At 50.6% G+C, this 14,995-nt stretch overlaps 1 protein-coding gene across 2 annotated transcripts in view; it reads left to right on the forward strand.

The window, feature by feature from the left end:
• Positions 1-14,681, forward strand: part of RXRG (retinoid X receptor gamma) — a 77,992-nt gene extending 63,311 nt beyond the window's left edge. For both annotated transcript variants that reach the window (XM_083506820.1, XM_083506821.1), the window contains exons 8-10: positions 697-788; positions 2,360-2,465; positions 14,185-14,681. In XM_083506820.1, coding sequence (XP_083362946.1) covers positions 697-788; positions 2,360-2,465; positions 14,185-14,332 — 346 coding nt within the window. In that variant the 3' untranslated portion in view covers positions 14,333-14,681. The remainder of the gene's footprint in view (positions 1-696; positions 789-2,359; positions 2,466-14,184) is intronic.
• The last annotated feature ends 314 nt before the right edge of the window (positions 14,682-14,995 follow it).

A 14,995-nucleotide genomic window follows, 5' to 3' on the forward strand; every position in this document is an offset into this window, starting at 1 on the left:
ACACAACACAAAACGCTGTGGCTGTATGCAGGTTTTATTTTATTTGTTTTTTTATCTTATATTTTGGAATTGTACATCCATTTTTTCCCTTTATTTTTTGGGGGGTCCCCCAAGAGAGTGGGGCCCTAAGTTATAGCTTGTTTAGTTTATACCTAAATCTGGCACTGCCCCTATTCTACGTCAGACCTGCGCTGGCTAATCTGAGCTTTCTGCTTCTGAGCTCTCTGTTCTACTACTCTCAACGCCCGTCTGGTCCTGGGAGAAGGGTGGTGGTGGTCAGGAATGCTTTCCAAGGACACTGAGTCTCTCAGCTGTCTCTACCCTTCTCCTCCTCCTCCTCCTCCTCCTCCTCCCCCTCCTCCTCCTCCTCCTCCTCCTTCTTCTTCTTCCTGCTCCTCTTCCAATATTCCCCAGCTTCTCCCCTCTGCAGCCTCTGAATTATGCCCTTCTGCAAACCACTGATCTAAATCTATACTGTCCTCCTGTTCTCAGGAAGGGTCAGGAGAAGGGGGGGGGCTGTCCTCACCATTCCTCCTCAGTCCAGCCCCTGACAATACGGATGCCCCTTGAAAAGTGAATGAATGAAGCCTGGCAATTCTACACTGTGGTGTGAATGCACCTCGGACTGCTATTTGCACACCGAGTGCATCACTGCAGACTTTGACTCTTCAATTCCCTCTCTTGTCTCTAATACAGGGTCCTTACTGAGCTGGTATCCAAAATGAAAGACATGCAGATGGACAAATCTGAGCTGGGGTGCCTACGAGCCATTGTCCTGTTCAACCCAGGTATGTGTGGAAGCTGGTCCAGGGTCAAATCAACTCATGAATAAATCTAGCCCTGGGTTCTGAGCAGCGGCTCGTGGGCAGGCCTGTTCTTGATGGTTCTAGGGAAAGGCCTTCTTGGTGCCCTCTTCTCTTAGCAGCCCAGCTTTGCCATCACTCCCTCATTCATCCATGTGGCACTGAGGTAGCCAAGTTAGTCCAGTGGCAGGAAAATACAGAAGAAAATGGTGCTTAAAGAGAATGGAAATGGAGCAATGCATGGAGAGAAATGACTGAACAGCAATGGGGATAGCAGTAGAAAAGATGAATAAAATGTGTAGTCCTCATATTGTAAGGAAGGGGATACCACTTTAAGCCTGCCTAAGGCCATCCTAAGGGACGCGGGTGGCGCTGTGGGTTAAACCACGGAGCCTAGGACTTGCCGATCAGAAGGTTGGTGGTTCGAATCCCCACAATGGGGTGAGCTCCCGTTGCTCGGTTCCAGCTCCTGCCAACCTAGCAGTTCGAAAGCACGCAGTGCAAGTAGATAAATAGGTACCGCTCCGGTGGGAAGGTAAATGGCGTTTCCGTGCACTGCTCTGGTTCACCAGAAGCGGCTTAGTCATGCTGGCCACATGACCCAGAAGCTGTACGCCGGCTCCCTCGGCCAATAAAGCGAGATGAGCGCCGCAACCCCAGAGTCGGTCACGACTGGACCTAATGGTCAGGGGTCCCTTTACCTTTGTAAGGCCATCCTGTTGCCATGTAAGGGCCATGAGGCAGTCTTTTTTGGTTTCTGGCTGGTACCACATAGTAAAGTAAAAAAGGTAAAGGACCCCTGGACGGTTAAGGCCAGTCAAAGGTGACTATGGGGTGTGGCACTCATCTCACTTCAGGCCGAGGGAGCTGGTGTTTGTCCACAGCTTTCTGGGTCATGCAGCCAGCATGACTAAATCTCTTCTGGCTCAATGGAACAATGTGAAGGAAACAAGAGCACACGGAAATGCTGTTTACCTTCCCGCCACAGTGGTACCTATTGATCTACTTGCACTGGTGTGCTTTCGAACTGCTAGGTTGGCAGGAGCTGGGACAGAGCAACGAGTGCTCACCCCATTGCGGGGATTTGAACAGCCAACCTTCTGATCTGCAAGCCCAAGAGCAGGCTTCCTCAACCTTGGCCCTCCAGATGTTTTGAGACTACAATTCCCATCATCCCTGTCCACTGGTCCTGGTAGCTAGGGATCATGGGAGTTGAAGGCCAAAAACATCTGGAGGGCCGAGGTTGAGGAAGCCTGCCCAAGAGGCTCAGTGGTTTAGACCACAGCACCACCTGTGTCCACCTTTACCTTTACCACATTGTATATATTAGGGACAGCAGTGTGTCTTCTCAGAGGTCTCTTTCAGGTAGATGGGTAATATTATTGCACTGCCTGTTTTTCCAGTTAATTACAGTTTCACAGCTAACATACACCATGGAGTACGATGCTATTACAGTTCACTTGGCCATTCTGCAACCTACAGATAAGGAGTGGGCAATAGCTCTGCTGTTTTTAAATCATGATTCCCCTCCCTTCCTTGCTCTCTCACCCCATCAGATGCCAAGGGTCTGTCTAGTCCTGCAGAGGTGGAATCGCTACGTGAGAAAGTTTATGCAGCTCTGGAGGCGTACACCAAACAAAAGTATCCTGATCAACCGGGAAGGTAAATAGAAAGAGGCTCAGCACCACTCTTAACACAGAATGATGTTGGAAAATGCAGAATACCAATGATGGTGCTTCTGTGTGTTCGGTTGGTTCGGAAACATTCAGAGGACAAGAGAGCCAAAAGGGACAAATCAGTAGTAGGCAACAACCTTGCTAGATCTAGATCTGGGGATGAGATGTACTTGGATCAGTGACAACCTAAAACCCCTTGAATATCACGTTGAGTTCCCTAGAGGAAAAACGAGATCTAAATTTATTAAATAAATAAAAAGTCTATATTTCTTAGATCCAGAATCGACCGCCAGTCCCAAATAGGGATGTGAGAAGGCAGCTGTTTCTGTTCCAACCTGTATCCATCACAATCACCGCCGCTTACTTTCTGCTGCGGTTTGGTTTCCACCAAATATGACATTCACTGGGCTCATTTCTCGGCACAGGTCTGGACCAGTGGCGTAGCGTGGGTTGTCAGCACCCGGGGCAAGGCAAGTAATTTGTGCCCCCTAACCCGTGGATTTGCGCCCCCTAACCCTAACCCCCAGATGTTGCGCCCGGTGCGGCCGGCCCCCCCTGCACCCCCTACGCTACGCCACTGGTCTGGACTTTAAAGCTCCATGTCTGAGCACTCTACACACACACACACACACACACACACACACACACACACACACACACACAGTTTTCCCTAGGAAAACCTGTGTTTTACCACTGATCACAGCAAACAACCGTCGGGTTTTCCCAGGGAAAGTGTCAGGATAAAAAAGGAACTGTTTAAAGCCCAGATCTGTGCCTGGAAAGAACAGTGCGAAAGGAAGTCTGAGTGAGCCCTGAGTCTTGCACCCCTCTCTTTAAGGTAACTTACATTCATCTCAGTGGAAAGGAAGCTGCTGTCAAAACAACATAAAAACAGTCCCTAATTGTGCATCACTTTTGAACTGAAAAAACCAACAGCAATGTGAACAAACACCGATTGCTTTTCTGTTTTTGTTGGAATTATCCAACATCGCATTTGCTTATTTACTCCAGAGCAACAAGTTAGAAATGAACCAGGGACATGGGTTTCAGCAGGGAAACAAGAAGTTAGATCAGGGGTCAGCAAACTTTTTCAGCAGGGGGCTGGTCCCTCAGACCTTGTGGGGGGCCAGACTATATTTTGAAGGAAAATAATGAACGAATTCCTATGCCCCACAAATAACCCAGAGATGCATTTTAAATAAAAGCACACATTCTACTCATGTAAAAACACTCTGATTCCCTGACCATCTGTGGGCTGGATTTAGAAGGTGATTGGGCCAGATCCGGCCCCTGGGCCTTAGTTTGCCTACGCATGAGTTAGATGGAGCAACTTTCTGTTCTGGTGGCCGGAGATCAGATCCTTTGCCTCCTGATCTCATCCACTCCCAAGTTGGCAATCTCTCTTTAAGAAGACTGCAGTGCCCTCCTGTCTCTGTCAAACCTCTAGATAAGGAAATGACTGAGGGGGAGGAAGTACAGGCTGATAGTGGAGAGCCAACTTTGGATGTGACTTTTCTTCTGGATCTCACTTTCTCTTTCCTTCCAGTAGCCTTTGGAATAACTACGTTATCCAATTCTGCCATCTGCTGGTTAACATGCAAATGGGGAGTCATTAAAAGTTATCTTCTGTGTACAGTATTTCTCCTACAGATTCCTCTCTCCTCCTCTGCCACCCCTTTTTGGTTGATTTTGGTATTGAATAGATTTGATAGGAATTGGGGCAAATGTGGAACGGTGGTTATTTATATTGTGTATGCTGTTTAATGGCTTTAATGCTTTGTCAGCTGCCTCTAGGCTGGAAGGGATGAAGTAGAATATTTTAAATTAACGGTGTACAGCCCAACAGTACAGCAAAACCAACAGCACACAACAGAGGCCACAAGATGTCCCTAAATGGTCACCCAAATATTTTTGGGGAAAGGTGAATTTTATACCCTCCAAGAGGTCACGAGTGGGACAACTCTCCACCTCGTGGGTACCATTTTGCCATTCTATTAAAAAGCAACTGCAGTCAAGGTTCTGCAGCTGGCAGCAAATGTTGGCTAGGCCTGGTCCACAGGTTGTAAATGCCAATGGGATTCATGTGGAGAAAAGTGGAGTTTATAAATAATGTGTATCCAAGGTGTGAAAAACTTGCAGGAGGGGATTCAGTGCCTTGGATTTGTGCCTGAAAGCAAACTCTGGTAACTAGTGTGGTGGGATACATTCAGTGAGGCCCAGCGCTGAGGGCCTTCTGGTGGGTCCCTCACTGTGAGAAGTGAGGTTACCAGGCAGAGGGCCTTCTCGGTGGTGGCACCTGTCACGTGGAACAACCTCCCATCGGATGTCAAGGCAATAAACAACTCTTTGACTTTTAGAAGACATCTGAAGGCAGCCCTGTTTAGGGAAGTTTTTAATGTTTGAGGTTTTATTCTGTTTTTAGTGTTCTGCTGGGAACCACCCAGAGTGGCTGGGGAAACCCCGCCAGATGGGCAGGGTATTATTATTATTATTATTATTATTATTATTATTATTATTATTATTATTACCAATATCCAAAAGAAAGTCAGGAAGCAGCTGAGTTCTCTTTAAGTCCAACCCCATGTTAGGTACATTATGCAGTTGTCAGTCTAAGAAGGCTGACCCATTTTAAGCTCTAAAATACAGATAAATGTTTTGGTGAAAGCAGGGGGGGGGGTATCGTTTCTGAGTGAAATGAAGTTTAGTTTCTTTTCCTACGTCTTCCTGCGATCTGCAGTGGATTTAAAGCTAAAACGAAAAACCTAGACTAGAGACCATCACACAACCTGCTTCCTCCCTGTTTCATTGGCATTTTATCAATATGGTACCTTTCTATATATATCCTGCTCAGAGCTGTTTACACACACACACACACACACACACACACACACACACACAGCCCAACAACTCACACATCACAATATCAAGACATTTTTGAAAGTGCATAGTAAAAATAATCAGCATTAAACAATTCAAAAACCAAATTTAATTCCGCCAGAGTTTAGCTATATCCTGTTCTGTGGGTGCTTGAGGTGCACAGAAGAAGCAGGCAGTATCTGGTGAAGTTGGGTTGCCATAGTCAAGGTCACACCAAGCAGATAAAGCCTGGTCAAGCTCTCTTAGGCAGCGGGTGTGGAAGACCAGGACCTTGGATAGCTCAAAATGAGCCCTGCTAGCTAAAGCTCTCTCCTGCTGTAGTTGCAGGAAGCTGTGGTCTTAGCAGGGAAATGCAGCCAACTGTAGGCTGACAAGAGCCGTCCTGTGGTTGGTTCCACATCCCCAGAGGAGTTGGCTAGGTTGTTAAAAGGTTCCTGCCTGATTTTACAGTTGGTGTGCCCTGAAAGGCTGGGGAACTGGAGATATGGCAATTGGTGCATCCTATAAGTCCGAGGATGAGACACGGGTGGTCCTGTGGGTTAAACCACAGAGCCTAGGACTTGCCGATCAGAAGGTCGGCAGTTTGAATCCCCGCGACGGGGTGAGCTCCCGTTGCTCGGTCCCATCTCCTGGCAACCTAGCAGTTCGAAAGCACATCAAAGTGCAAGTAGATAAATAGGTACCGCTCTGGCGGGAAGGTAAACGGCGTTTCCGTGTGCTGCTCTGGTTCGCCAGAAGTGGCTTAGTCATGCTGGCCACATGACCCGGAAGCTGTATGCCAGCTCCTTTGGCCAATAAAGTGAGATGAGCTCCGCAACCCCCGAGTCGGTCACGACTGGACCCTTTACCTTTACTGTTAACTCGTGGGTTGACATAGCAGCCGGCACAGCGATTTCTTCAAGTAGCTCTTTATTATGGTAAGCTGAAAAAGAACTGACAGCAAACAGCTCAGCCGGCCTGTATTTATAGGCAGCCGGCTGACAACATTGTAACCACAACAGCCCAGAGTTCCCGCCTAAAATAACTGCCGCGGACCTGAGTGAAAACTATCTACAGACCTGAGTGAAAACTATATACAGTATCCCCCTGTTGGCCCAGGGTGAAACTACACTACATAACACCCCTCCCCACCGAGATAAGGCGTTAGTTACAATCGTAATGGTTTCCTTATATACAGCACTACGCGTAATGGTTCAATTAGGCACAAAAGCATATCGGTTACATTTCCCATACTTAGACCAACAGTGATACCTGTCCAACAACATAGTCCTTTAAATAAGTTGGGCGCTTGGAAACTCTGCCAGACTGCCGGGGACTGGTAGCCAAGTCCGGAGGGCCACACAGTTCTCGCGGAGGCTGTGGTGCGACCCTAGGTGGCGTTGGAACCAACTCCCCTGGATCCGCTGCTGTGGGTGGAGCCTCCGCAAGTGGAGTGGTCTGAGTCTGTTCTGAAACGGCTTGGTTCGGCTCCACACTGGCAGTTTGCGAGGGAGGTGTAAGTGGGGCCTCGCCATCTGTACGTGTCTCTTCTGGAGCCGCAAGCGCAGTTGGGGGCACCTCGGTAGTGTCCAAGTCCCCAACCCTGCGCCTAAGCTGGTCTATGTGCCGTCGCCACAAGCGTCCGTCTTCGAGTGCCACCTGGTACGAGCGAGGTCCAGTGACTCCCACTACTGTGGCTGGCACCCAAGGGATGTCCCCCACATAGTTCCGGGCAAAGACCTGGTTTCCTGGGACAAATGACCGTGGTGCGTTGGCACAGCCTGGGGGTTCAGCCACGGCAAAGTCTGGGTGTAGCCGGTCGAGCGGTGACCTGAGGCGGCGGCCCATAAGCAGTTCAGCAGGACTCCTCCCTGTGGCCGCATGAGGGGTGATGTGTTGCACGAACAAGTATTCGGCGACCCGCTCATGCCAGTCTCCCCGGTCCAGGCGCGCCAGTGCCTCTTTTGTCGAGCGCACCATTCTTTCCGCTTGCCCGTTGCTGGATGGATGAAAAGGTGCCGTTAGGGCATGGCGGATGCCCAGTCCCAAAAGATACCGCTCAAACGTGCCTGACGTGAACTGCGGTCCGTTGTCAGAGACAAGGACATCAGGACACCCATGCGTTGCAAACAGGCCTCGCAGCACCCGGATGACAGCTTCGGTGGTGGTGGAGGGCATCAGGGTGACCTCCAGCCATTTGGAATAGGCGTCCACCACTACCATAAAGGTCCGGCCGTGAAAGGGGCCAGCCAGATCGATGTGCACCCTCGACCAGGGTGTCTTTGGCGTCTCCCAGGTGTGTCCCTTAGCTGCCGGTGGTGCAGGCCTCGACTCTTGGCACGCTTGACAGGCGGACACCCAGGCAGTGATGGCATCGTCCATATTAGGCCACCAGACGTAACACCGAGCCAACGCCTTCATTTTGACAATTCCCGGGTGGCCAACGTGCAGAGCCTCCAGGACGCGCTGACGGAGCCCCTGGGGAATCACGACGCGGTCTCCGCACAGCAGACAGCCGCGATGAGCTGAGAGTTCATGTTGTCTGGTTGCGAAGGGCTGGAACTCTGATGCAAAAGGCCCTTGTGGCCACCCCCTCCACACCCAGTTGAGCACCCGGCTGATGGTGCGATCCTGGGCAGAGGCGGAGGCCACAGTGGCAGCCGATACAGGTGCTGCCGGAAGATCCTCAATCAGAAGGAGCGATGAAGCTGGAGCCGGGTCTTCCACAAATGCTGGAAGAGGGCAACGGCTGAGGGCGTCGGCATGGCCCATCGATTTCCCCGGGCGATGGATGAGCCGGTAGTGGTAGGCAGCCAGGAAAACAGTCCATCGCAGCATGCGTGGTGAGAGGACCGGTGGAGTTGGACGATCACCGGCGAGGAGGCCCAGGAGTGGCTTGTGGTCAGTGATGAGGTCAAAAGTCCTGCCATAGAGGTATTCATGGAACCTCTTCACTCCAGCCACAAGTGCCAATGCCTCCTTGTCGAGCTGGCTGTAATTCCGTTCCGTCGGAGATAGTGTCCTGGAAAAGTAGGCGAGCGGTGCTTCTCTTCCATCTGGAAAACGGTGACTAAGGACAGCACCGATGCCAAAAGGTGAGGCGTCGCAGGCAAGGACCAGCGGCCTGGATTCACTGTACTGTACCAGCACACTGTCTGAAGAAAGGAGGGCCTTGACCGCGTTGAAGGCCGCCGTCTCTCGATGACCCCAGGCCCAAGGCGTCTTAGTGCTAAGGAGTCGGTGAAGAGGCTCAGCCACTGTGGCTTTGTGGGGCAGGAACATGTTATAAAAGTTCAGCAGCCCCAGGAATGCCTGCAACTCCGTTTTGTTCTTTGGTGTGGGGGCCTGCTGGATAGCGCGGATCTTGGATGTGGTTGGATGAAGGCCGGAGGCATCGATAAGATAGCCCAGGAACTCTACCTGTGGAACGGCAATCTGGCACTTCTCCCTCTTTACCTTGAGCCCGGCCTCCTGGAACCTGGTCAGCACGGCACGGAGGCGCTCGAACAGCTGCTGGTGTGAGTCTGCAGACACCAAGACGTCATCAAAATATGGTACCACGCCAGGAAGCCCTTGCAGGAGACGCTCCATAAGGCTTTGGAAGATACCAGGAGCCACACTCACCCCGAACTGCAACCGGCGGCAACGGAATGCCCCCCGGTGGGTGACGATCGTCTGGGCTTCAGCAGTGGCATCATCGACTGGCAGTTGTTGATAGGCTTGGGCAAGGTCCAGCTTAGCGAAGACCTTACCCTCACCCAGGGAATGCAGCAGGTGTTGGACAACAGGAACCGGATAAGCGTGCTGCTGAAGCGCCTTGTTGATTGTGCACTTGTAGTCAGCGCAGATTCTCACCGACCCATCTGGCTTGACAGGCGTGACGATGGGGGTTTCCCACTTTGCGTGGTCAACCGGCTCCAAAACTCCTTGGGCGATCAGTTTGTCCAGTTGTTCATCCACCTTAGCCTTGAGAGCAAAGGGAACCCGGCGTGGCTTTAGCTTGATGGGGGCGACTTGTGGATCAAGGCTAAAGGAGATGGGCGTACCTGTATATTGGCCCAAGGTGCCGTCAAAAACCTCGGCAAAGTCTTTGACCAGACCCTCAGTCTCTGCGTTAGAGATGCAGTTGATGCCGGAGACTTCCAGGCCGAGGGCATCAAACCAGTCTAGCCCTAGGAGGCTTGGCCGCTGACCTTCGACCACCACCAACCGGAGCAGGCCCGAAAAATCCTTGAAGGCGATCCGGAACCGGCCAACGCCTACCACGGGAATGTCGTTTCCCTGGTAGTCTCTCAGGTGTACGCGGTGAGAGTCGAGTTGCCTTTTGGACACTCTGGGTACCAGTCTTTTGAGGGTGCTCCATGACACGATGGACAGGGCAGACCCGGTGTCGATCTCCATGTCACATGGAGCTCCTTCAATGAGCACCGTGACGTTCAGCTTGCGTCGCGTAGGCGAGTCGGTTTGGCCAATCGTGGTTCCAGACGGGCAGCGGCAGTTGGTGAGAGCGAAACAACTTTCCTTGGCAGACTGGAGTGAAGACTTGGACTTGCGAGTCGATGAAGGGGGGGTGTCAGACGGAGCCGATCGGCAGACCTTAGCGATGTGGCCCCTTCTGGAACACTTCCTACAGATGGCGTCTCTGAATCGACACTTGGCACGGGAATGGTTGCCTCCGCAGCCAGCACATTCCGGTTGGCCCTTGGACTTCTGTTGGAACTTCCTGCGCTCCCGCTTTGTCTGGTGCACGTCATCGTCTTCACTGGGGGATGCCTCATCACTGCTGGCCTCTTCATGATGCACCGGAACTGGCTCCCTAGCAAGACGCGGGCTGCTGGACTTGCGGATCTCCTGGGCGGAGCGTTCAGCAGCTTCTGAGGCCACAGCCTCCTCAATGGCTTTCTGTAGCGTGAGGTCTGGCTTGGCTAGGAGACGCCGTTGCAGATGGATGTCCCGGACCCCGCAGACGATTCGATCCATCAGGGCATCGTCTAAGTCTCGGAACTCACAGTGCATTGCAGCCTGTCGCAGGGCGGTGGTGTAGTTGTTGATTGACTCCCCCTCTGCCTGGTTCCGGTGGTAGAACGCATGGCGGGCAGCAATCTTGGACGGCTTCGGTGCGTAGTGGTTGCGGAGCTTCTCTTGGATCGTGTCCCATGGTGTTGCCTGGACTGCTTCAGGCGCAACCAATGCTCGGGCCGTCTCAAACACCTCAGGCCCACAGAGGCTGAGGAATAGGCCCCGCTTCCGATCCGTTGATACTGCTGTCAGCTCGTTGGCTTGGAGGTAGCAGTCGAACCGAGCGAGGTAGGAGTCCCATGATTCAGAAGCTGGCGCAAACGGCGGTAGAGGCACAAGTGAAGCCATGATCCCGATGCCGGCGTGAAGGGCGATGGATGGAACACAGTGCTCCAGCCAGAACAGTCAGCTCTGAATTGGTTCTGCCCAGTGATTTCGCTCAGTGATTTCGCTCTGTGATTCAGCTCAGTTCAGAGGCTGGCCGCATCTGGCTGTGCTCTGATGTCCATCTATCCCATCCTCGTCGCCAGTGTTAAGTCGTGGGTTGACATAGCAGCCGGCACAGCGATTTCTTCAAGTAGCTCTTTATTATGGTAAGCTGAAAAAGAACTGACAGCAAACAGCTCAGCCGGCCTGTATTTATAGGCAGCCGGCTGACAACATTGTAACCACAACAGCCCAGAGTTCCCGCCTAAAATAACTGCCGCGGACCTGAGTGAAAACTATCTACAGACCTGAGTGAAAACTATATACAGTATCCCCCTGTTGGCCCAGGGTGAAACTACACTACATAACATTTACCTTTATAAGTCCGAGGATAGTGCCAAAGCTGTGTCTGGAAGGCCCCAGATTAGCAGAAGATCCAGGATTGTGAATCTTGGCAAGCTAATGCAATAATTAATCCATAATCACAACATGTATATAAAACCAGGGGGAAGTATCCAGCTGGCATATTCTGTCAGTGCAAGGAGTTCTGCTTGTACAATGATACTTTCCCCCATCCTCTCCCCACCCTGTCCCCAAATCTGCTCCAGGAAACCCAGGCGGAACGTGTTGTTGTGCAAGCCAAACCCCTTGCACTGACAGAGCACATTGCTTAGCACAACAGTGGACACTACAGCACAGAACACAATTCGTAATAACAATGAAATGGCGACAATCCATACAAACAGTTCACAAAGCACAGCCAGACATTAGAGCAGGGGTCGGCAAGGCTTACTGAGCACGGGCCGGATCGCTCCCAGAGAGATTCTCCGTGGGCTGGGCCGGTGCAGCGTGATGCCGGAAATCGCATCTGCACATGTCCGCGGTGCCAGAAATCTCTTCTGCGCATGCACCGCGGACATCTGCAGACACGATTTCTGGCATCTGGGCATGTGTAGAAGCAATTTCCAGAGCCGCAGAAGAGAGTCCCCATGCCGTGCTGCGCCGGTTTAGTGCACCGTGCGGGGACTCGCCAAGCAGACAACTTGATTCAGGGGTGTCTGGTGGGCCGGTTAAGCGGCCTTCATGGGCTGCTGTTGGCCCATAGGCCTTAGGTTGCCGACCCCTGCATGAGACCAACTGATAGGCTTGCTGTTAATGCCAAAACATCTCCACTATAGCAATTTCGGGCTGGGAGGGTGTTGGTTTTAACCACCTGTCCCGGGTATGGATCACCTCTGCGCACAGAAGAGGGAAGAGGGAGGCAGCACTCCAAATCTTACCGAGCTTTCAAGAAGGGCTGCGATGTAGACGGGCCCTTTCCTGCATGTGTGGAGTCAATGTGTGGACTGGAACATTAGATTCCACTGGCTGCATTAACCTGCACTATGGGTGGCACTGAGAGTAATAGCCAGCAGAGTTCATGGAAGGAGCTTCCATTTCCATGAATTTGTGCCTACACGAAATACTCACTTGAAGAGTCTTGGTAAAGTGAGTCATAGATCTTGAAAGACCTACATTGGCTCCCAGTACGTTTCCGAGCACAATACAAAGTGGCTTTAAAGGGCTTTAAAGCCCTAAATGGCCTCGGCCCAGTATACCTGAAGGAGTGTCTCCACCCCCATCATTCAGCCCGGACGCTGAGGTCCAGCGCTGAGGGCCTTCTGGCGGTTCCCTCATTGTGAGAAGCCAAGTTACAGGGAACCAGGCAGAGGGCCTTCTTGGTGGTGATGCCCTCCCTGTGGAACGCCCTCCCATAAGATGTCAAAGAGATAAACAACTACCTGACATTCAGAAGACAACTTAAGGCAGTCCTGTTCAGAGAAGTTTTTAATGTGTGACATCTTAGTGTATTTTTGGTCTTTGTGGAAGCCGCCCAGAGTGGCTGGGGAAACCCAGCCAGATGGGCGGGGTGCAAATAAATTATTATTATTATTATTATTATTATTATTATTATTATTATTATTATTATTGATGAAACAGGGCAGCAAGCAGGAAAGCCCCTTTGGGCAAAAGAAATTCCTGCAGAGCAGGCGAGTTTGGGCTGGATAACCCCTGGGGTCCCTCCCAACTCTACAACTCCATTTTTCTCACCCACCCATGGCAGAAGACTAAGCCCTGGCCTTTGGGATTGAACCAAACAGCCCTGAAAGGGGCTTAATGTGAATTGCATTAGTGTGTCTTTGGTAGGACAAAACGAATCCTTGCTGACCCTTACGGTATGTTTCAATGATGACATATTTGCAGCCAGCAACAGGCCTGCAGATAGCGGCAGATATTTATTCCTAATGTGGGCTATAATTTAACGGATGTAACTTTTTGGCTTATACTTTCTAGCTTTGCTGTAATTAGCCGACATTATTATGTAGTTAAGGGACGCGGGTGGCGCTGTGGGTTAAACCACAGAGCCTAGGATTTGCTGATCAGAAGGTCGGCAGTTCAAATCCCCACAACGGGGTGAGCTCCTGTTGCTCGGTCCCTGCTCCTGCCAACCTAGCAGTTCAAAAGCATGCCAGTGCAAGTAGATAAATAGGTACCGCTCTGGCGCTCTGGTTCACCAGAAGCAGCTTAGCCATGCTGGCCACATGACCCGGAAGCTGTACGCCGGCTCCCTCAACCAGTAAAGCGAGATGAGCGCCGCAACCCCAGAGTCGGTCACGACTGGACCTAATGGTCAGGGTTCAAAGGGAAGCCTAAAATGCTGAAACAGCTGTTTCTGTCCACAATTTTAATCATGTATGCTGGCTCTGTGGGTAACAAAACTCGTGGCAACACATGTGTTCCAAGCAACACATTTGACTTCGGCTGATGTGGGCCCAGGTGCGGGAAGAGCCTTGCGCAAGGCCCTACTTCAGATCCAGCAAATGAGGTGGAGCTCTTTCTTTTGTCTCTCTCTCTTTTTTTTATAAGATATTTATTAAGATTTTTTAAAATATTAAAATAAAAATGGAAAAAAATAACAAAAATACAAAATAAAAATAGTTAAAAACACACAAATTTTCCATTACTTTTTTTCCTTTAGCTTGTTTCCCGGACCTCCTCATACCTCCCTTTTTTGTATTCCACTTCAATTTGTTGGTTCAGCAAATCCTTACCATTAGATTTTTACCTATTTATAACCCTTTTTTCATATTCTCTTTAAGCATTACAGCTGGAAACCACTTAATTTCTATCCAACATCATTCTAACATTCATTAATTTTACAATATTTCTGTAGGTAATCTTTGAATTTCTTCCAATCTTCTTCCACCGATTCTTCTCCCTGGTCTCGGATTCTGCCAGTCATTTCCGCCAATTCCATGTAGTCCATCACCTTCATCTGCCATTTTGTCTCTCAACATAGCACACCCCTTGGCTTTCCCCGATTGTCATTAACTTCAGGTTTTCTACATCTCTGGTTCCTTCAGGTTTGCCAAGCTCCTCTTGAGGCTGCCAGCCTTGCGATCTATCGGCCTGAAATGCCTGGAGCACCTCTTCTTCTTCAAGCTGATCGGTGACACCCCCATCGACACTTTCCTCATGGAAATGTTGGAGACCCCGCTGCAGATTACTTGACCCTGAAAACGGATTGAGGAGGTGTGGAAACGAAGGATGAGACAGAGAGGTTGAAGGCTAATGATGGTTTCCGCTTAGGATGGTGTGGTCCTGGTCTACTTGTGCCCATTCCCATTCAGGGTGGGGGGAGTAATAAGGGGGTGGTGGCATCTCTGCGAGCATTTAGTGTCCAAAAGACAGGGTCCTATGTGGCTATGGCTGCGTTGCTTTTACCCCCAGCTGGCAGCAAGGTGGGCCAGGACATCCTACGGCTTGCCAGTCACAAAATGGTGCCACCTGTACAAATAAATGAGTTTAAATTATTTTTTCACTTCCAATAAAAATGAGAAATAAAATAATATATGAGGAACTGGTGTGGAAATTGCTGTTGTTGCTTGGGGTTCCTTCTTACCCAAGGAAGGAAGGAAGAAGGTAAAAAGGTAAAGGTAAAGGACCCCTGGACGGTTAAGTCCAGTCAAAAGGAGACTATGGGGTTGCAGCACTCATCTCACTTTCAGGCTGAAGTGTCTGTACGCCTGAGTGGGAAACTAGGAAACACTGGCCTGTGAGTGCTCCAGTTGGAGAACAGCCTTTACCAAAGGTGTCATGGGCTTTGAAGACGCTCGAACTCAGGACGAAAGGGAGAAACATGCTAAGAGGAAGGCATGCTTGGCAAATCCACAC

Source organism: Podarcis liolepis, assembly GCF_965112155.1.
Source record: "Podarcis liolepis genome assembly, chromosome: 6".
NCBI lineage: Eukaryota > Metazoa > Chordata > Lepidosauria > Squamata > Lacertidae > Podarcis > Podarcis liolepis.